Source organism: Corvus cornix, chromosome 2 (assembly GCF_000738735.6).
Source record: "Corvus cornix cornix isolate S_Up_H32 chromosome 2, ASM73873v5, whole genome shotgun sequence".
Taxonomy (NCBI): Eukaryota; Metazoa; Chordata; class Aves; order Passeriformes; family Corvidae; genus Corvus; species Corvus cornix.
In genome coordinates this window covers 69044705-69066092 of record NC_046333.1, presented here as the reverse complement: position 1 = coordinate 69066092, position 21388 = coordinate 69044705, and the positions used below count along the sequence as shown (strand labels likewise).

The 21388-nt window shown below is 36.2% G+C and overlaps 1 protein-coding gene across 1 annotated transcript in view; it reads left to right on the top strand.

Moving 5' to 3' along the window:
• Positions 1-21388, top strand: part of EXOC2 (exocyst complex component 2) — a 128066-nt gene that overhangs the window by 96687 nt on the left and 9991 nt on the right. The window contains exon 24 of the mRNA XM_039549999.1: positions 20421-20476. Coding sequence (XP_039405933.1) covers positions 20421-20476 — 56 coding nt within the window. The remainder of the gene's footprint in view (positions 1-20420; positions 20477-21388) is intronic.

The window sequence follows — 21388 nt, the reverse complement described above, 5'->3', positions numbered from 1 at the left end:
GACTAGCTAAAGTCTTGTAAGGTATAGAACATTCAGAAAAATCTTATCCCAAAACCTTGACACTATTTATCATTGGCAGCTCTGCAGGGATCTGTCTGTAAGTACTGAGGAAAACACTTCCTTGCATCATAAAATTCATAGGAAAATACAAGAATGAGAAGAACATTAAATGAACAGTTCTGAAGAAGAATTTAGAAAAAATTAAGAGGCCTGTCTTTTGAGGAAGCTTTGAAAAATATATACTATTCAAGTGTGGTACCATGTTTCTGTCAGTGTGGAAGAAGCTTATGCCTTGCTCATTTAGGCAATTGTCCTATAATTATCAGATATTTCCTTATACATATGCTTTTTGTTACAGTTTTAAGTATAAAAAAAGGATCAATTGTTTGCATGGGGCAAATTTTCATTTAGCCTATGTGCTAAAATTTTTACTGTTTAGTTTTTCAACATGCATGCTCTTTTCAGTATGAAAGATCTGAATGTCAGAGCTTGTGCACAAAGTAATTTTATATTTGGCTCTTTATTTTGATCTAAGGTGTGACTGCTGGTGTTAGAAGGCAGTTTTATTAGCTTAATTAGATTTATTGTTAATAAATAACTCATTTAAGTTTTCATTTTAGTTTCAATGTAGACTTCTGAGTCTTTACAACAGATTTCAATTTTAACATGCAGCAACAGTGAAATCTAGTTTAGTTCTTTTCTCTTGTTTGAAACATTGTTCTAATTTATTCTACATTATTAACATAATTAAAAGAGATGAAAGGAACAATAGGAAACATAGTGTTAATCAGTTGCCAAGTATGTTTTTAGATTGTTTTTTGTGTATACTGGTCAATCTGATAGTTTAACATACAAGGGGGTTTTTTGTTCCTGTTCATACTTCTCTTTTTTGATAGTAAATTGTGTTTGTTGGGGTTTTTTTATTTCTAGCTTAAAAAGCATAAGTTATGTCTTATTCATGTGACAAAATTAGGCAGCTTTTTGTTTATATTTTTACATAATTTTTTTAATATTAAAAATTGATCTTTTTTTACTTGCAAAGCTGTAGACTTTTGGAGAAGGAATGAGGTGGTTGCTCTGAATTTGGATAGAAGAAATTTCTGTGTATTGTTTGTGCAATACAAGCAAAGGTAGTTGTGGTATGTGGGCATTCAGTCTTTTTGATTATTAATGTGAGCTTTTGCATGCAAATCTCAAATTACTTTTCATAATATGGCAAGTTTGATTGTATTTAAGTTGTTTACATATGCAACTACTATATTAATTTATGAAAGACTGTAGTATGTGAGGATTTGTTTACCACACAAAAGGTTGATGTTCATTTATTTTTCTGAGGAATTCAGATACGGTAATATCTCTTCATAACTTATTTTGAAATGCTGGCTGCTGTGCAGTCTAGCCAGCATTCACTCGGAGTTCACAAGCATACAGTTTTTCAGCTGCTGTTCTAGCAATCTCGTTTAAATATGTATCTTCTGTGTTTCGTTTGTGTTGTCAGATGTTGGGGAGGGGGGTTGTAGTATATAAAATTTCACAGAGCTTTGAAAGTTTTAGGTGATTTTGCACTTTCAACTGAAAGTTGATTGTGGTTTTTAGATATTCATTCTGTACTTGGCATAAATTGAATATAGCAGAGTTAAATCTGAATTTCTTCTTCTTTGGTGTGTTAAGGGATCATTGTTTGAAACATTTCAAATATATCAAATGCCACTATTACAGTAAAAGATTAAGTGCGTCAGATCTGCTAAATCAGATTTGTTATACCTGTCACATCTTTTATCTGTTATTTGTCTAATTTATTAATCTAATAAAAAACTTCTAATGGCAATAGCCTGATGAAAAGGTACTCAACAGTTAAAAATTAAATATCAAAAGGCATATTTAATTTGTAGTTACGCAGTGACATACTTGTCAACCCTAACTTTTCTTCTTTTGTTTAATTTGGGGCACCAGCACCCTGCTTACATGAAAGATGACAAGTGCATTTACATCTTAAAAACATTTGGATATAGTACAAATCATTTTCTTTTTCTTTCTTCCTTTTTTTTTTTTGTTAGAAATAAGCAATTACTTTTTGACTGAAATGTGCAAAATAGTTTTGTTTGAAATCTCTGTAACCCTTTAGATTTCTCCTAACCGTTCAAATGGATGGCTTCAGAATTATCTTACTTACATAAAGTAGATGATTTTGAACTCCAATAGTCCTCAAACTGTTGGTGTCCTCTCTTTAGGAATTGTCTGACTTTTTATGCTTTAGTAAGGCCAAATTCTGGTGTTTTGATGCAGGGATATAATATACTATGTACGTGAACAGAAAGAAAACAATGATGTTTTGCAGGTCTGTTGCATATAATTTTAAGGAAGAAGAGTATTCTGCACTGGCAAATGAAGTTGCTAAAGGCCTTGTCAGTTTGGGGGGTTTTGTTACAAAATACCAGTAGTTTGTTTATGACACAAGGATTCTAACACATAGTAGTCTTTAAATAGTCCAGTTAAAATATGTTATTTTTCATTCAAGCTAACTACTCATGCAACATACATTAGTAAATGGATGTTTCGTGCTTCTGGTAAGGAAATACCAACCAAATAACAATTAAATTTGTATAGGATGAGTTGAATTCATTCATCCTTAAATGACCGATCAATCAGCAAGTGTAACAATCCATGTGTTGAATGACTACAGTTCTTGCATTTGTTTTACTATACACAATTCTTCACAGAGCAGAATCATGTACTAAAATTGTAAAGCCAGGGGCCCTCATATTGTAACCTTGCCATTTTATGTAAAATAAAATTAATTTGCTGCTTGAAATGTAAGCACAAATTTCAATGCATGTTTCAAAATACCTTCATTTTTGTTATTCGATTTTAACGTGAAATTTTTCTTGAATTTCAATTTCAGGCGTTCAGGTTTCATTCTATTTCTCACTTCTGTCAACATTGTGTTGTCATATTATATTGGTGTCTGAATTGTAAATTTTAAGGATTATTCTAGGTGGTGAAATGGAATGCACGTTGTACCCTCTATGTCCTTGCGGAAGATGAGAACAGGAGAAGGCAATGGCCCTTCAGCTTGCCAATTTCTTGTGCTTCTCCAACTTCTTGCATGCAAGATTTTGTGCTGCTAATTTTGATTCAAGTTTTTGTTGGCTGGTCTCAGAAGCCTCTAGACTCCACATGTACAAGAATGCAGTAGAGTTTATCTGCAACTTAACTGGTTTATACCTTATGCTTCCTCTTGCTTTTCACAGATCTGCCTTCACTCACAGTTCTGATTTATGGCATTTTCTGTTATTAAGTCTATCAGTAGTTGTTTACTAGACTGCTGTCCATCACTCTTCCAGCTTCTCTTTGGCTTTATCTGTCAAACTTCCTGATAGGATACCTTGTGGCATTTCTGTCTGTATGTCTGTGCTTTGCTAAAAACTATTAAGCTCCATGAATTAAGCTCCAAAAAACATTTTATCTTCGGTATTTTTTCAATAAAAGTTGGAAAATCTGCATTCTTCTCAAACTACAAAATAAAAGTGGTCTGCAAATTTGAAAATTGGCTGTTTAAGCAAGGTGTATTTTAAAAAGGGAAATAACGTATTTGGGAAAAGTGTTTGTCTCATTTGAAAAGTTTGAAGACCTAAACCAGACTTCATTTATATTGCTTTAGGGATAGGAAGAGCATGAGTGCAACATCTTTGTATCTCTAAAATGAAGTCTTGCTGTGATTCCTTGGTCAGATGGCAGCCTAGTCTTGTAGCTTGAGAATTGTGTCTGCTCACATACCTGTTCTAACTGGTGGTATTACACATCACTCTAATACCTGAATGAGATGATAGTTATTGCCACTTCAGAGGATTTATTTATCAGACATGTCTGACAACTCAGAAGTCTCTTCTGTTGTCTAGACAGTTGTAGGAAGTTGTATGATACTTGTCATCAGTTCAGCATTTTCTAGTTTATGCGGTCAGTCTCTGTGAGGATGTGTTAATGTCAACAATCTTTTTTTGTTTTGATTTTTTTACAAGGAGACCTAAACTTTTTTTAGCCCCTGAAGCATACCCTTTGAGAAACACTTAAGATCTTCTAATATCATTTAGTATTTTTATGACTGTCTTTGATAATAGGATCTAATCCCTGCATTGCTCAAAGCGGAAAGCTAATTGGAGATTGGAATCAATGATAATGCATACAGGAGAAAGGGCAAGCATTTTTTCCCCCCTCTTCCAGCACCCTTTATTTACAAGCATGAATGAGGGTATATCCACACAGGTTTTGTACTGCCTCAACCCTTTCAATAAAACAAAAGTAGTAATAAATTGTATCATCACCAAAACAATACTCGGTGCTCTAGCTTGTTGGCATAGTGAATGTTCTCATGTTTATTTTGTATTTGATAGGCACAAATGGCACCTTTGTTTCCTGTGAGGTTTACTGATTACTTTGGGTGCCCCAATGTTACAGAATGATGCAGGGAGCAGTTTTGGAGCACAGGCAGGTTGGATTTGCAGGTTAGATAACTGAACAGAAATGAGTGGATGGACGTGTGTGAGAGGAAGAACTCAACGGGGTTGGTTTACATGGGTTTGAAAGCCAGAACTGAAGACTAGGGAGATGAGGGGAGGTATGAGAAGATCATAGGCCAAAAAGCTTAGAACTCCAAGTCAATAGTCACTATTACTATTATTTGGTTTTATTTGATTACTAGTTCGGTTATAAGCCAAAATACATTCAAACCTTGGCTGTGAATGAGGTCTTTGAGTGGGCTGTATTAGACTGCTCCTTCAATTGTTACCCTTAGAAACCAGATTTTTTTATTACCTTGGTAATTCTCAAGGTAGTTTCTGTGGCAATCTTTAACAAACTGAGGTGTAATGAAACTAGTGGAGTGGGGAAGGTAAGTCACATGAAAAGTAGAACTGGCTGTAGTCCCAAACTGTGGTATCAGCTCTGTTCTGGAGTTCCTGGTTAGGCTTTTTAGCTTGGATTTATTCTCTTCCTTCAAAGATTTATTTCCACAGGTGTGCTAATTGTAGATGCTTTTCTCTTTCTCTCAGAATATGCAGTTGGGTAGTGTTAGCTGCTAAAAGATCTTGGGACTGCTCTCTTCTTGTACCCAGAACTGTTTCCAAGTCCCTCTGGCAATCTTTACACAGATGGTACTGGGGTCATCGTCACAGTTTCAGAAGGCAGTGTGCATGGTAGCACTGTGAGATCAAGAAACATCTATTGGTCATGATTAATATTTGGGAAATTTAATTGTGGTGTTGTTACCTATTCATAGGTGAATGTGGCCCTCATTTAAGGTCGATCTCTAGTAGAGGTTGGTTTGCAGCTGTTTGTAGCTAAGTCATAGTCCTCTAGCTCAAATTATTAAGGATTGGAGATTTATGTGTAATATTTAAATGGAAAGTCCCAGGTTAAAACTTTGGTATTGGTCCAAATAAACTAAGCTCTATCAAAATAACCAGACTTTTCTGTGCATGTACCTGCCTGTGTGGTTTCTGTAATTCACAGTGTTGTGCTTAGAGAATGGTTTCATCTTAATAACCTTTAGCATGTAGGTACTCATTAGAAACAATCCATAACCATGAGTGATCTCCCCTGATAAAGGTGCTTAGTGTCTTGTGGTGGAGGTTCTTCAAGGGCCATATAAAGTACAGTATTATACTTCCTCCTGTGCAGATGCAATCATCTTAAAACATCTGGAATTTGCCCCAGACAACTCTGCAGGTTGATAACCTTGATGCCCTTAGTGAACCCACTGGTCAGTTCACATTCTTGGTTATGCTTTGAAGTTTTGCCTAAGGGGTCTATGGTCAAGCATAAAACAATACAGATTTCAAGATGAAAGAGGAGTAGTAAAAGCTATTATTTTCTAAACGCTGAATGTATGCAGTAGTTAAGGATGCCGTCGTTTCAACATTTTAAAAACACTGATGCAAATACAGTCTCCAAAATGAACCTTGCCACTGGACAGACTTGCAGAGGCCTACTAGCACAGTGGGAAAATAGCTGTCTCCTCAGTACTTCATAACACTTTCTGCCCAGGGGTGTGTGCATGTTTTTAAGTTAAAAATTCTAGTGTAACAGAAAGCCTCAGCTTTCTATACAAAACTTCTATACAAAATTCAGCCTGGAGCATATTCTCTCAGTAGCCAAGTTATCAAGCTCTTGAAGTCTTACTTTTTAAGTGGGAAAATATGATCGGCTTCTAACAGTACAGCAGATCCATTGTAATAAAAAACATTTCATTAGCTTAAAATGTCTTTACACAACGAATAGCAATTTAAATTTAATGAAACACTTAAACTTTATTGATGTGTGGATGAAATTAGTGTTGGGCTTGTTCAGCAGTTGAAGTAATTCAAAAATATTAAAAGCCTTTACTTTGAAGTGTGAAAAATCTTAAGCTTTCCAGTTATTGTGGGTCACTCCTGAGTCAAGATAGCTTCCAAATGTTGATTTTGGATTAAATAATTTTAAGAATCTATTGTTCAGGTCATGCAGAAACATTCTTTATTTCAAATCCATGCCATTTTCAAAATGCTGTAGGGATTCAGTAAAGCTTGGAAGTGAAAAAAATTAAATAGTAAAACTGGAAGTCAGTGCAAGTTCTCACCTTCATACTAATAAATAGGATTAATATGGGATCTCACCAAATACTGTATGTGTCTTGCAACAATTTTCTCTCATTTTCTCCTTTTTCATAGCAGACTAGAAGCCAGTAAGGTGGGGTAAGGTTTTTTGTTTTATTTGATTGTTGGGATTTGGTTGGGGGGTTTTGTTTCTGGGGTTTTGTTTTGTTTTCTTTTTCTGCAGTAACATATCTAAAAGCTGCTCTTATCTGGTTCCAACTCACTGGTTATTTAAGCAGACAGGTAAATAAAGCTATACATAAAATTCAACTTAGAGCAATTTTTGCCATAAATTTAAGGTATACTCTGTGAGTAATTATTCCTGATATGCTGATCTACATGCATTTGGCTGCAGTACGTGTTGCATTTTTAAATACGTACATTGGTAGAAGTAAGGACTGGCTGAAAGTCAAAATGGTGACTACCCCTTCAAGGTCATCCCAAGTTGCAAAGTCTGTGGAAAAAGATCCAAACAAACAACAACTAGATTTTACCATAGAAATCAAGTTTGAGAATTTGGTGAAATGAAGCAGAGCACAACCTCCTACTACATCTTCCAAAGAATCCACGGTATCTGTAAATCAGTCCCTTTCTGCAGTCAGCTTTTTCCCATGACTCGATACTTCCATCATGCCTGCTAAATACTGCTCCCTATTAGTGTTTATAAGTTAATACAGTGGCTTTGATTTGGTTGCCAATTTGCTGAATTTAGTTACTAAAGACAAATAAAAATTTCATGCTCTTTCATTATTTCATGTACAATTGGTACACAAAGCAATATGGAAGAAAGTATTTGAAAATACTTAGAACTGGTTCTGTGCTTTCTTTCAGTGTGGTGACTACTTGCATTTTTTGAGTTAAGAGCATCACAGACCTTTGCAGAATCAGGCTCCAGAAGTATTGGGAGTTTTTTATTATGCATTGCCTCCTGCTTGTTACCCTTGTACATTTGTATAATTCAATAGAAATAGCAACTTCCAAAAAAATCATCATTATTACTTACAAAACGTACTGTAGAAAACATGAAAATTGTGCATCTTAATGCTGCTCATAAGCTTTTTCTCAAAGCACCACTTTGGAAGTTGCTTACTTAAAAAAAAAATCTTTTAAAATGTCCATACTCTACTTTCTCTTGCCAATTTTGCCTTTTCTTTTACTTACCCAAGTATATCTGTCTTAAGTCACTGTAATAAATGCAGGATATGTTTTATGGGTAATTAAAATTTTTTCAGTAACTTGAAGGTTAGAGAGATGCAGAGCAAAACTGGACACTAAAATTACTAGTGTCTGTATTGTTCCAAATACTTTATTTGTGAAATTAGTCTCTTTTGGATCAATTGACTTAGGTTTTCTCATTTTTTTATGATAATAATATTTGAATGACAGCCAAAGTAAATTCATAAACATAGTATATCTCTAAGCCCATTCTTCATTTTTGAAATTGCTGTCATTTTGCATTTGACAGGCTATTATTACAGTACCAGGGACTTCAGGAATTATGAGAAGAACACATAGTTTCCTGAGTGAGTCTGTGTTTTGAAAGGTTTTAATAATTTTAGGTTTTATAAAATCATGAAAGGACACCTTCAGGGTGCCTTAAAAATGATGTGTTTGAAAGAAATAAATGAATATTCCTGCAGACTATGCTTGGTTTGTGTTAATGAAAGGAAATACTGCTTGAGATTTTTGGATTCAACTGTTCTTAGTTTTGATAGAGATGTTGATTTTTAGTCTACCTTACAATTAAGGAAGCGACTTGCTTTTCCCATTGAATTGGTCATCCTGTATCTTCATGGGGTGCATACAGCTACTGTCTTTTGTCTGTGAAACACCTTTTTAAATTGGCATTCTTGTCATGATGTAAATCTTCCTGTATGGGGACCTCTGGGGGCCATCTGAAGGGGTTAATCCATGTTGCTGACTTTGATCCACACTGACACCACTGTATGTGTGACTTCACTTCTGTAAAGTGAGAGAGATCTGGGAGTGGCAAGGACCTCCAAGTGTGATGAGTTATCACACTCAGACTTTTGGAAGCCTATATCAAAGGGGTACAATTGGTTTCTTTTTTCTTAAGAGGCTCACTTGTGAAGAATTTGGAAAATAAATGGAAACAGGTTACAGTACTGGAAATTATATGAGTACCAAGCTGCAGAAGAATGTAGGCACTAGTTTTAAAAGATGATGATGCTCTTCATTTGGCTACCACCCACCAGCTGGTCTGTTTCGCAGTTTCTCCATTTTTTTCACTCTGAAAAAAAAAAATAGGAAGAGAGCTTTTAAGCAGCAGAGCAGTTTCTTGATCAGCATAATCTAAATTTATTTCATGAAAAAACTGTTGATGCACATGGCTATTTGAAAATATGTCCAATACATAGCAAATATTTATATATACTTAGTAGTTTGTTCCCTCTTATGTGCAATATTGTGTCTTGCCTCTGTTTCTTTTGCCCACAAACTTTGGAAACTTAAGAATGTTCTGTGACCAGGAAAGAGCCATTAAGTTTCTACTCTGGTACATTTCCTGGATACACACAGAATTCACAAACTGCTAAAATCAGTGGGGAGCCTAGTCATACCAGGGACTGTGCCCTGTTTTCAGCACCTTACCTGTTAGCTTTTGGTAGTCTCTTTTTTATCAAAAGAAAATCCTTTAGCATTAAAATTATTCTTACAGTGGAAATCTAGTGATAGTAGAACTGAGATACATAATGCTATGACTATTATATACTGAAAATCAAAGGGAGCAGAGGGAAGAAATTTGTTAAAAATTTTTCATCTGGAAAATGAAGCTGCATCCTACAGCGAATGAATTGCTGGTTGATGAAGTTCAGGTAATACTGAGTCATCCTTAGATGTATTCATTTTCGTGTCAAGAAGGAGGGTTTGTTATATCTAAGTGTCTCAAGCATGTATTTCATTCTTCAGAACCTTTTTTTTTTCCATTCAGGTTTGGTTTGGATGTTACGTTTTAGTTGGGTGAAATGGCTTTTCTTGTAGTGCAATTCTTTTTTCATCTGCCTCAAACCACCTATTTTAATATCTGATAGTTGTAATTAATTTATACTGTTGGGTTTCCCCTTAAGTCAAGCATATAGCCACTTTAATTCAACAACAGAAAAAAAAGACTTATCATCCCCAAAGCTGTTAATGCTGAAGTAGAAATGGTAAGGTATTTTTTAAGTAGTGCTAAATCTATAGGGGAGCACACTGTTGGCTTTGAAGTATTTTGAAGTATTTTGAAGTTTTGTATTCTTGTTCTGACACCAGGTTGCTTTTATGGGTTACAGCCACACATTGGTGGGGCAATTGCACTTGTAGAGCATTGTAAAGGCTGTAGCTCTGCCAGACCATGTTATTATTACTTAAATGACAACAAGAAATAGACAAATTTCTGTGGGTCATATATCTCAAGTACTGGGTTCATCTAAGGATCATCAATGAATTTCTTTACCAGTGGTGATTTGGGTGAGTTGATACCTGTGTATGCTTAGGTGAAGAGGTGTGAATGGCTATAACCTCTAAAGTAGATATTTTTTTTACATTAGTGCATTGGAGTTTTTAGTTTAAGGGGGTTTGAGGCTTTTTGTTTGTTGTTCTTTCACCATTTACATTTCTTGTTGCCAGGTTAGCGGGTCAAAATTTGGCTGATTCTGCAATAATTTGAGTAGTTGGAGAGTCTTTATGGTTCAATTCTAAATATGATATGCAGCATCTTTTGGTCAAGACCTTCAGGTCTGAATTGGTAAAATGTTTTTTTGCTGTTTGGTGGAAGAAGTGAAAATAAATCCATCTCTTAACAAAACTCTCCCGAAAACATGCATACATATCAAATTGGCCTTCAGCTACCTGCACCTCTTTTAAATATTTGATGCTAGCTAACACATTACTCTCCTTCCCAAGTGAAGCACTGTTGGGCTTTGTATTTTCTGTTGCAGTCTTTCACAATTACAGATTTTGCTCCTTCTTAATAATAAAGGAAATTATATTTTATCGCATCCCAGAAGCCATGGGATTTAGGAAAGCAGCAGACCTCTTCAGCTGTCCCTCAGATCATTGTGTGGTTTGAATGGGGTAGCAGAAAGTTCAGAACAGCCTCAGCAGCTTCAATTTTAAAGACATCTTGGTTTGGGCTATGCAAGAAGGCACAGAACCAGTATTACTCTCTTAGTGTTTTGCTCTTGTAGACTGAAGTTCATGCATAGGCACCGGTATTAATCACAGTATTGGCAGTCTTTAGAGCTCCTGCTACTCCAAGGCAGCTGAAACAGAAACTTTCAGGTTCTTTGTATGTCATGGTATAATTTCTATTGATTGAATTAAAATAGTTCAAAGACTACAGGTAACATAAGTCTGAAAAGCCTTCACATTTAATATTTTTAGAAATTAGTTTTGTGGCTACTTATGTCAGGTCCTTCTAATGACATTGACTGTGTTAGATCAACATAGTACCATGGCTGAAACTAAGTGCAAGATGACTAATTCAAAGATGTAACGTTCTGGCCTTCAGATCTCAAAATATTTAGGAAGGTTCTGACTTTGCGTGATCAGCCTCTTCCCTTGCTTCAGAACTGTTGTTCAGAACTTCCCCACATAGGTTAACAGTAATTTCTTCATTAAATTTCAATTACTGATAGCTATTTTTTAGGTCACTATTAGTTCTTGGGACTTCTTCACAGATTCCTAAGGCACTCTATATTTATAATTACTGTGAGCTATGTAGACAAGAATTTCAAGAAAACATTAATCTGATTCACAGTTTAATTAGTATGGATCTGGTAAGAACAATAGATTTATCAAAACATTCAGTTTTACCGAGAAAAACCTGCTAATGAACTATTTATAGCACACTTTTATCTATTTTTGTCAGCAGTCTAAGGACTGACTTAGGACAAATGGGTTAAAAAACAGGAAATGTGGTTAAATAAGTGGGTAATCTCTCCAGAGAGTTTCCAGTTTGCCTACACATTCACATTTTCTTCTTAATGTACTTTCAAAACAACATTAAGTACAGTACCTTGAAATCCATCTCCGTTTAAAGGAGGGAATGTTTCCAGCAATAGCAGGAAGTGGCCTAGTGAGAAATTTTACATTCTTGTTTAAATTGAAGTGAGATTCTGGAGTCCCTGTTTTCAAGTGGTTTTTTTCTGCTTTAATGACAATGGAGCAGTTGCATGACATTTAACTTGGCTCAGGTGTATCGTATGGATCCATAAAACTCTGTGAATGCTGTAATTATGTCTTGTTCTAGACTGGTTTTAAATAATTACTTTCCTCTAACTTACCTTTTTATTTTATATGGTGCTGTATTTATTTGTTAATATACTATGCACACATTTTTAAAAATACATATAATCCTGTTTGAAGGTTGTAAAAATAATGTTATTAATCAGACTGCATAAATCTTATTGTGAAGTAAGGAATTTACTGAACATGATAATGTCCATTTAATTCTCTTAGAGGTGGTATCTGTATTTCTTTGGGCAAAGCAGAAGTAACAAGTAAATGAAAGTCATTATTTGCACTGCTTATTATTTCATTTTTGACAGCTGCTAATTATTAACTTTTTTAAAATCAACTTGAAAAATATTAGTGAGTCAAAATGAGGAGGGAATATAATAAACAAATAAAGCCACTTAGGTGGTGGTAAAGGTTGTGACCTGGTGGAGCTCCTGTATTTTTAGAGCTACTGCCAGGTATATGTTCTGCTCTAAGCATCCTGCAAGCAGTTTTCTGGAAATGTTTTTATCCAGGGCAAACAACAAAGCATGATAGCAAATGTATTTTTAGTAATTAGGAAGAAACAAGCAGGCTTGTCTATCTGCCTTAATTTAGAAAACATGCCACTCGTAGTACTGTTATCTGAAGCTGATTTCCTATCAACTGTCTTTTAAGGGAGAAACCTTTGTGTTGCTGTAAAGAACAGAGGTGAGCTGCTTTGGTATGTCCATGGGGAAATTCCAAGTCACGTCTCTACATTTTTTAATATATATTTTTTTTAACATCTGTGGGGTGTCAGGTTAGATGATATCACTGTGTGGGTGGGGGCACTTCAGTAAAATAGCATGACATACTCATGTACCAGTGCTGTAGTTCATGAAAGGCTCATGCCTGCAAACAAGTTAGGTTTCTGTCTATTCCATGGTTCGGGGACTATCTTGAGAGGTGTAGGCTGCTTGGAAATTAAAAGACTACTTTTCTAAATGAGGTATCACATTTACTGTAGTAATTGCAAATAGTTGCTAGCTTTTAAAATAATTTTCCAGAAACATTAAATAATTTAGGGCATTTTCTAATGAGGCAAATACAGTTTGTTGTTCTGAGAACATAGAAAATTTAACAGACTGTCAGTCACATTAAACTTTCCCTGGTTATAAATATTAAGTTTCTGAATAGTTTTGGGGGCCAACGCTTTATTTCAAATGCATTTAATGCAGCCTCAGGTGTGCTGTGCTGTTGGTCCTCATAGATAGCAGATGTCACCCTGTTTCATGTTATCCTGGGCACTTGATTTGATATCCAAATTGCTTGTATTCTTTTTTTTTTTCAAATCCAAGTTAAGTGCTCAGAAGAATTCAAGTAATATGTTTATTCCTTCATATAAGGAATATTCCTTGATAAATACCTTCATAATACCAACACAGTGTAAACTGGTTTTTGCTATATGTACTTCACGGTCCAGTAGCCTGAGTCCTGAAATATTTTACGTGTAAGGTACATTATAAGTCATGTTTATTTGGAATCCTGCACCCTAAAAATAAAAATATTTTGGTGTTCATTTGAATTTTCACTTTTAGTCTGTGCTGCTTCCTGTTCATTTCTTGGGATAAGGTAGTTGATAGATCTTTACCATGCACTGGAGGTGTCTCATCCATAAGTATGGGAAGCCTGGAGTTATCTGTAGATCTCTTAAATTAAACTTTTTATACCAAGACACATTTGCACAGATAACTTTTTTTAAAATTGTTCCAGCAGCTTTTGAATGGAGGCAGTGCTGACTGCTGTACTGACCTGCTGTGACCTTAGTGTTATAGTCTGTAGAACCTCTTCCCCCTCCCACCTCTTCTGCCTTACCTGTTTATATTTTGGGTTTTCAGAAAGAGATTACTTGATTTTAGCTGGAAGTTATTGTTTAGGTTATACTGAAAAGTGGAATTCTGTGGTGTGTGTTGGGCAGCTTGGTTTGTCAGGAGGCATCCATCTAAGCTTGAAATTCCCACATGGATTGCATAGGGCAGGACAGTGCTCACTTGGTGTGTTGCAGAGCACACTCTGCCTTTTCAAGAGCTGCAGAAATACAAATAATTGTCTGCCATCCCAAAAGGAATCCTGCTAGCCCACAGCACTGCTTCTGTAACAGGAGGTGCGTTGAGGAAGAGTGTGAGCACACTAGAAATGGTGCCAGGATCATTTTAGTTAAAGCAGATATTAAATACTGTTATTGCAGCTGTGATGCAGCCAGAACCTAGAGGAAATTTAACAGTTAGAATCAGACTGTTTAAAGAAGTTACATGGCTTTGTGGATGCCATTCATTAGTTTCTTTTTTAATGTGCACTACGCAGCACTGATTAACGACTTGCAGTAGATGTGTGCAGCTTTTTTTTCCAGCAGTTTCACATAGCAGATTAAAAACTTACAGAAGAGCTGCAGGAGTTTAACTGACATACAGTTCAGAATGCTGCGTGTGTGAGCTGCTGTAAAGTTTGGCATGATATATCTGAAGCTTGGAAATTAACATTTCCAATATTGATTTGCTTAAATCTGGCAATAGGATGTAATGTAACTGAAAAGAATATATATTAAAAAAAAAAAATAAAGCCAGTTCCTCCTTTAGAACAGAACAGATTAAATACTTCTCTGCATTCACCCTCCTCTAAATTTACTATCAGAGTAGCAAATGAAATGTCCAGGAAAATGCAAGTATTGGTGTTCTGCAGCTGAGTATGAAAAATATTAATCTGTTTGGATCACCAAATTCTGTATGTTATTATTTTTTCAGGAAAGTTTTCATTATAAAGTAATCACGAAAAAAAGAGGTTTCAGACTGTTACTGGCATAACCCACCAAACAGAACAATAAATTGTAAAAAATACTGCATACAATTGGATGTGTTTTAAAATGCAAAATTTCAGACTCCCAGGCATCAGTTTTCCTATCTCTACCAAGTCATGTTCAAGCCTCAAAGCCAACAATTTTAGTGCTATCTTTTCAGAAGCACTAAGAGATATTGCTACCACCAGCAGTAATTGCTTGCCCAGTTAAGTACTGACCTCCTACAGAATGCTCTCTGTTTTTCCCTAAATCGGTGGCTCTGTGCCTACCCAACACTCATTTCTTTTTCAGTCCCTCAGAGCTTAGATTTCTAGTAAGTCAGTCAATTCAGTTGTGAAACAGGACTGGTAGCTTAGTCAATGTATTAAGAACTGTTCAATCTTCTCAACTTTATTTAAAAAAAAAAAAAAAAAAGAAAGAGTGACAGCTGTCAAACTGTAAAATTTCCTGTGGATGGCTTTTCTAGCTCCTCCACAGAGGAGCAGTAGCTTTCAATAATCCTGCATGATTTCTCTTTAACCAAAGTTACCTCAGGACTTTCTTCTTTTCTTTTAACCCTTCATAGCATCTCATCCTCATGTCTGGTTTACTGCTTGGTAAGCAGAGGTACCTGCTGACATCACCTGCTTTTTCTGAATGGTTCTGTGCATTTATCCTCCTCTCCTTCTTGCACGAGAGGCAAGCTAAAAGGCTGATTTGGTGAGAGGCAGCGGCAAGGTTGGATTCCCAGTAGCCCAACTCAAATGAGGTTCCAATCTCACAAGAGTTAAAAATATGCCAAACCCAGTATGCCTGGGTTAAAATTTCCTGTGTTTCAGTTGTCCTCACTGAACTTCAGTTCATTCTTTGAACTCTTGAGTCTGCAGAAGGCTTAAAAAATGTTTGAAGCTCATATCTTCCCTCACTATCAATTTACTGTAGAAGGACTGGGAACATTTGAAGACCCATGTTAGCTTCTGGCACAGAAAAAGCAGCCTGATGAGTTCCGTTTTACTGTGTGTGCAAGCTTTGCTCTTTTCTTGCATGCAAGTTTTTGTAGCCTCTCTGTGTTTTAGAATTACACATGGTATTGGAGTCCCAGCTCTTGCATGCTTACTCAATCACTTTGGGGGTTTCGTAGTATAAAGATGTCATATAAGTACTTGGGGGAAACATATCTCTGAGAACTACAAGTGGGACAGCTGGTAGCACTACACCATCTGAAGATCTCCTGAATACTCCTCTATTGGCAAGCTAAAAGTTTGGTTTCTGTTACTCCTCAGAACCACAAACCTTTTTCCCTTCTGCTTTTCCCATCATTCACAGAGTCATCCTTGCTACGGCTTTACAGTGTTGCTAAAATTGCTTTGAAATGTAGACTGACATATTTAAGTTGGGGAAAAAAAAAGGAATAAAATTAGTAGGTGGTGTAAACTGGAGATTAGGGTATAATTTTGTTATATGTCTCTCCAGTAAAAAGTACAGTGGAAGGTCCAGAATTGGAAGATGCTACTCTGAAGTTTCTGCCTGCCATTATGATAGCTGATGGCTGAAATTGTCCTTCATTTTTATGTCTTAAGTCTTCTCATCCATTTTTCTTTAGAGCAATGCTGGGGCTTTTGTTAGTGGCAGCTAGAATTCCAGCAAGTCAGTCTTTGGTATTAAGAATAGAGTGGGAGTGGAATGCATTTATGTTGTAACAGAATAATAACGTTTTCCTCAGAGAAATTGCAAGGGCTTGTTGAGACTTTCTTTAACACATTTCTGTCAGAAGCAATGGAAAGGCATTGTATTTGTGCTTCAATATGCTAAATAAGAGGTATTTTAGACTTAAGAATGTTATGTTTCACTTGATTAGCCTAATAGTTGCTACCTACAGTTACATGGTGCATTAGCTTTCAGTGCTGTATAATAGGACTGGCAGCATGGTGTCCCAAAAACTGTAATCGCGTGGGCTGCTGAACAGTTGTAGAGAAAGCTGCACAAAAATTCTATTCTAGACAGAATTTTTTCATTTTGAAACGAATTTCACAACAAATTCACAGTTGGATGCCACTGCTTGTATTTCCAGTGAATCATACTCCAGAAAAGTAATACTTTGCTTCAACAAAGACTGCCACAAACAGTGCAGTGATATAAATCAGAAATTGGATATTTTTTAATCGTAACTTTTCAAAATATAATATGGTTATTAACTATGCCTTCAGGTCCTGACATTCTGATATGTTTGGCTTTGTCTCCACATCCAAAAATTAAATCCTTCACAAATAAGACAAAAAGAAGGGCTGGGAAATACCCTTTTTGCTTATATTCTATTCATGGTAGGAAACTGACTCCCCGACAGCAATGGTTGTCATAAAACCACATAATTTCCAGCCTAACTCCACTGATGGTCAATTCATTTATACCTTTCTTTCTTTCTTGTGCCTATGTTGTTCTTCAACATGCATAGTTCTCCCTTCTTTCCCTGTCTGATTCCCCTAACTGGCATTTTTGGAGTGCAGTTGCATGTTCTTTCTGTCTTTGGCTTGTTTAGCTTACCAAGACAAGGTCTTTCAGGTTATTAAATGCTGCAATTAAGGCAACTACGATTTCGTATACATGGACTGTCTCTAAACTGCATAGCTTTGCACTGTTTGTGCTGAATTATTTGCTCTTAAATTGTAAAACTTGTCTAAGAAACTGAGGCAATGTTTGTGCTGGTACTGATCCCTGATCCTGAAGTCACTGCAGGACTGAGCCTTCTATGAAAGGTCAGGAAAACCCTATTTATTTCTTGCAATCCCAGTAACACTAATCTCCTTTAAATTCTTAGTTCACCCATTTGTCCTTGTGTGTGGTACAAGAATGAAAGATAAAATATGTCTGCTTATGCCCTTTCACTGAGGTTTAAGTTAACAATTTTATCATGCAGCTGGGATAGGCTAGCAATATGCAATACTAAGCTACTGTGACTTCATTTTTACCATAGCATCCATCTCCATTCCACTTACTCTATTCATTCTGAGCTCTGACATAAATAACCATTTTAGCTTAGCTGTGCACCATCAGACAACGGCATTCAACACCTGGAGCTATTGTCGCTGATATTATTATGTCATGCTTTTAGAAATTAACAGTTCTTATGTAGTTATAACAGTTATGGTAACTCAGTGACTAACTCTTTATGAAATATGTTATGGAAGGTTTCTGCAGACATAGTGATAGCCAACTTTTACCAGTACTGCCAAAAGCTGTTTAATTTGGGTGCTCACAGCAGCCAACAGAATTAGCAGCTCCTACCCTGAGCCAAGTTGCGTGAATGCATGAGAAGAGGCACCCTACCTCGGGGGTTTAGGTGGGGTAAGTGGGAAATGAGGATTCTTCCTTGGAACAAGGAACACCCTCTTACACAACCCACTTCAGTCTCTATCCACTCTGGCTTTTCACTTACCTCCTTGGTAACACTTCTTCCCAGCTCAGCCTGCTGCCCACCTCTGCAGGAAACACACGTGCCCTCTTTGTTTGACATGGCAGCCCCTTCTCTGTACTTTCCCCAGCAGTAGCAGGGTTTGAGTGAGATACTTCATTAGGGAACACTCAGTTGGGCCAAAGAAATGCTGCTTAGGTCATGACTGAAATGTGGTTTGACTGAGGAACATGCCATGACAGTGCTCCTGGAGAAGGGAGTCTGTCAAAGTCTTAATTTTGTGCAGCATTTGTGCAAAAGTAAAATCACAGTTTCCACATGAAAGATCCCACTGTCACAAGATGAGGCTGGTAGGCAGACAAAAGCTGAATACCGCATAGGTTTACAGACCAAAAGCAACACTCTGCACCTTGAGGTTAATTGCAAATCAGCTCCCAGATTCACCCTGTACCTCATGATGTGATTTGCATACCATTGTTCAGAGTCTGGTCAAGTTGTATTTGCTTCTGGGATGTGATAGAAATTTTGCCCTCTGTGATATGAAGCATGCAGGGGACTTAAACAGGGGCAGATTGAAGTAAAAGAAGGAAAACAGTAGAAGAGGAAAAAGGAAGGGGGTGTTGCATTTCCACATATACCTGTGATCTTTTGGTGTGGTTCAAGTATTGGTGTGTACCATTCTTGCTTTGTTTTGCAAGGTTACAGGGCAGGAGAAAAAAAGTCAGTTTCATAAAATTTCTGGTATTGCTTTATTCCTCCCTCACTTTCTTGCTAAGATGAAAGAAATTTTAAGTTTGCAACCTAGTGTACAATACTGTTTGACTTGTCTTTGGGTTAATTTAAATGGAAAAAAACTACTGAGATTTTTCAAGGAGAATAATAAAGGTAAAGAGAAAAGGCACTAGAGATGTTTTGGAATGTGTGGAGAAAGGCTTGTATTTTTCTAACGCCCAGGCTATGTCCCATTGCACATCCTAGATGTTTGTTCCTCATGCAAGAGGGTCCTGTTGTCTTTGAGTCCTACTATTATAAAATGTTTGTCTGTAATTGTCTAACAAAGAGAAGTGTCACCTTTTTAGATCTTGAGGCAAGTTGTGGGACCAATGGTTAAAGATGTGAGCATGACTGAGGTAGCAGTTGTGAGACATTACTCTTCTCACAGAATAACTCGTTCTGATGATCTTGGGTAACCCCTTTTAAAGCTGTTTTTTGTAGCAGGACTAAGTTGCTACATTGGTGTTATCTGAGGAAAGGTGGAGTAAGTAAGATGAACTGATTAAAGGTTCACTTTGTAATTTTTATAGCAGCAACCTTAATCACACTGTGATCTTCAAGCTGTGTGGTTTCACCAGTCTTTGTCCATGATTCTCATATTTTACTGTCAACTGAATATATTGAAGGGAGTGATGTGGTCATTGCACTTTCTCTGATTTGTGCTAGAATAATCAAAATCAGAAGTTGAGGTCATGTGGATCAGTAACCCTTTCTCATTATTTTGTACTTCCAGCATTTATACATGCTTTAATGAGTTAAATGCTTGCTAATTTTCCTTTGCCTACAAAGTGAAGGGGCCATAAAAACAAGTGAGGCAGTTTTAGATTTTTGCCTATTTTAAATCTTGGATGACTGGAGTACAGGCTGGGAAAGTTACAGAATTACAGCAGCAGAGAGTACTAAGAGCCTGTCCTAACTAAAGCACACCCTGCTGGATGTTCTTCTGTTTAGAATTCACTTCTTAGTATAAACTGAAAAGCATTTCATAAGCTTGGCAAGAAAATGCTTATTTGACTTCTCTACCCTCCCCAAAAGGAAATTTCTACTAAGGCATGACATCTCCTATAAACTGCCATGAGTAATACATTCTGAACCGCATTCAGAGAAACAAGTCCTTGTTATTCCTATCTATAATAATTCACAGATAGAGAAGCTGATAAAGTAATAAGATCTTGAAGACTGTTACACAAACAAAGCCCCTTGTCTTTGTTCTTTAGAACCTAGCAAATTGTGGTGCATGTTCTCTGCCATGGCAAAACATCCAGAATATATTTTTAATAATGCTAGTTTTTTATTAAATTGCAAAGTTGGTGAAATTATGTTGCTAGAGAAGAATACTAAAACAGGAACCTACTGACTTTCTTTAACCTTCTGCTGTAAGGAAATGTGCCTTTCTCCATTTGATTTGAAAAAGGAAATAGACTGGTGGTGTGGCTATGGAACTTTCTCTTTCTGCCTCTGATTGCAAAAGTAGTAGTAAAAAATGAAAATAAAAAGTACAGTATTGAACAGCAGAATATTATGGTATTGTTGAGACAACAGAATGAAAGTAATTATTTTGTTTGTTTTGTTTCAGGTGTCAGAAACTATTTGAAAGAAGCACTAGTGAATATCATTGCTGTGCATGCAGAGGTGAGGAGAAACTTCAGATTGTTTCGTGCTTATATTCATATGATTTCATTGTATTTTTCCTGCTAAATCCTGCCTTTCACCAGGGTTTTTCACCCTTTTGTTGAAGTGTCTTCATTACAGATGTGTTTTAGATTAGGTTTAGCCAGCCTGTTACGCAGCTGATAACTTTTTTTTTTTATGGGCAGAAGGAGATGAGCAGTTCCTGTTTATCCTCAGTAACACTCCATTACACCTTTTTGTTTCCATTATCTGATAAAGAGGAAAGCCAAATTCTAAAGCTAAATTCTCCCTTTCCATGCAGATAATATATAGATATATAGGTAGTTATGATGCTCTCTTTCTCTGATTACCTTTATTTTCCAAAACATCTGTAAATGAACTTCTGTTTTACCTTGAAAGAAATGTTCAACACATGCCACTCAGAGTGAAAAGCCAATATATGTCAGTCTTCTACATACAATGGAAATAGGAAAGCTAAACCCAGAAAGTTTTATAGTCTCTGTACAGCACAAATAGTGCTTGAAATACTTAAGATGGGTAATGGCTACCTAGGCTGGGGAGTGCATGTTAAAACATTACTTATAATGTAGTAAGCTTGGAGGAGCTGCAATTATTTAGCCTTTTGTGATAATATGCAGGAATTTTCTATGGTTCTTTATATCAGAGCCTGTGTTTTACATAATCATTCCTTCTAATCATCAAGAGTGTTAACAGATTACCGTTGCTCCTGGTAGAAACATTGGTAGTAATATTACTCTTACCTTCCAAAATACCACAAGTATGGCTGCTCTACCTTTTCCCTGTAATTAAAATATAATGAGATTCACTTGAGGATTCTACTTATCTTATTACTTCTTAAATTACAAGGATTCATATAAAGCAAAATATTTCAGGAACTTCAAATTTGCTTTG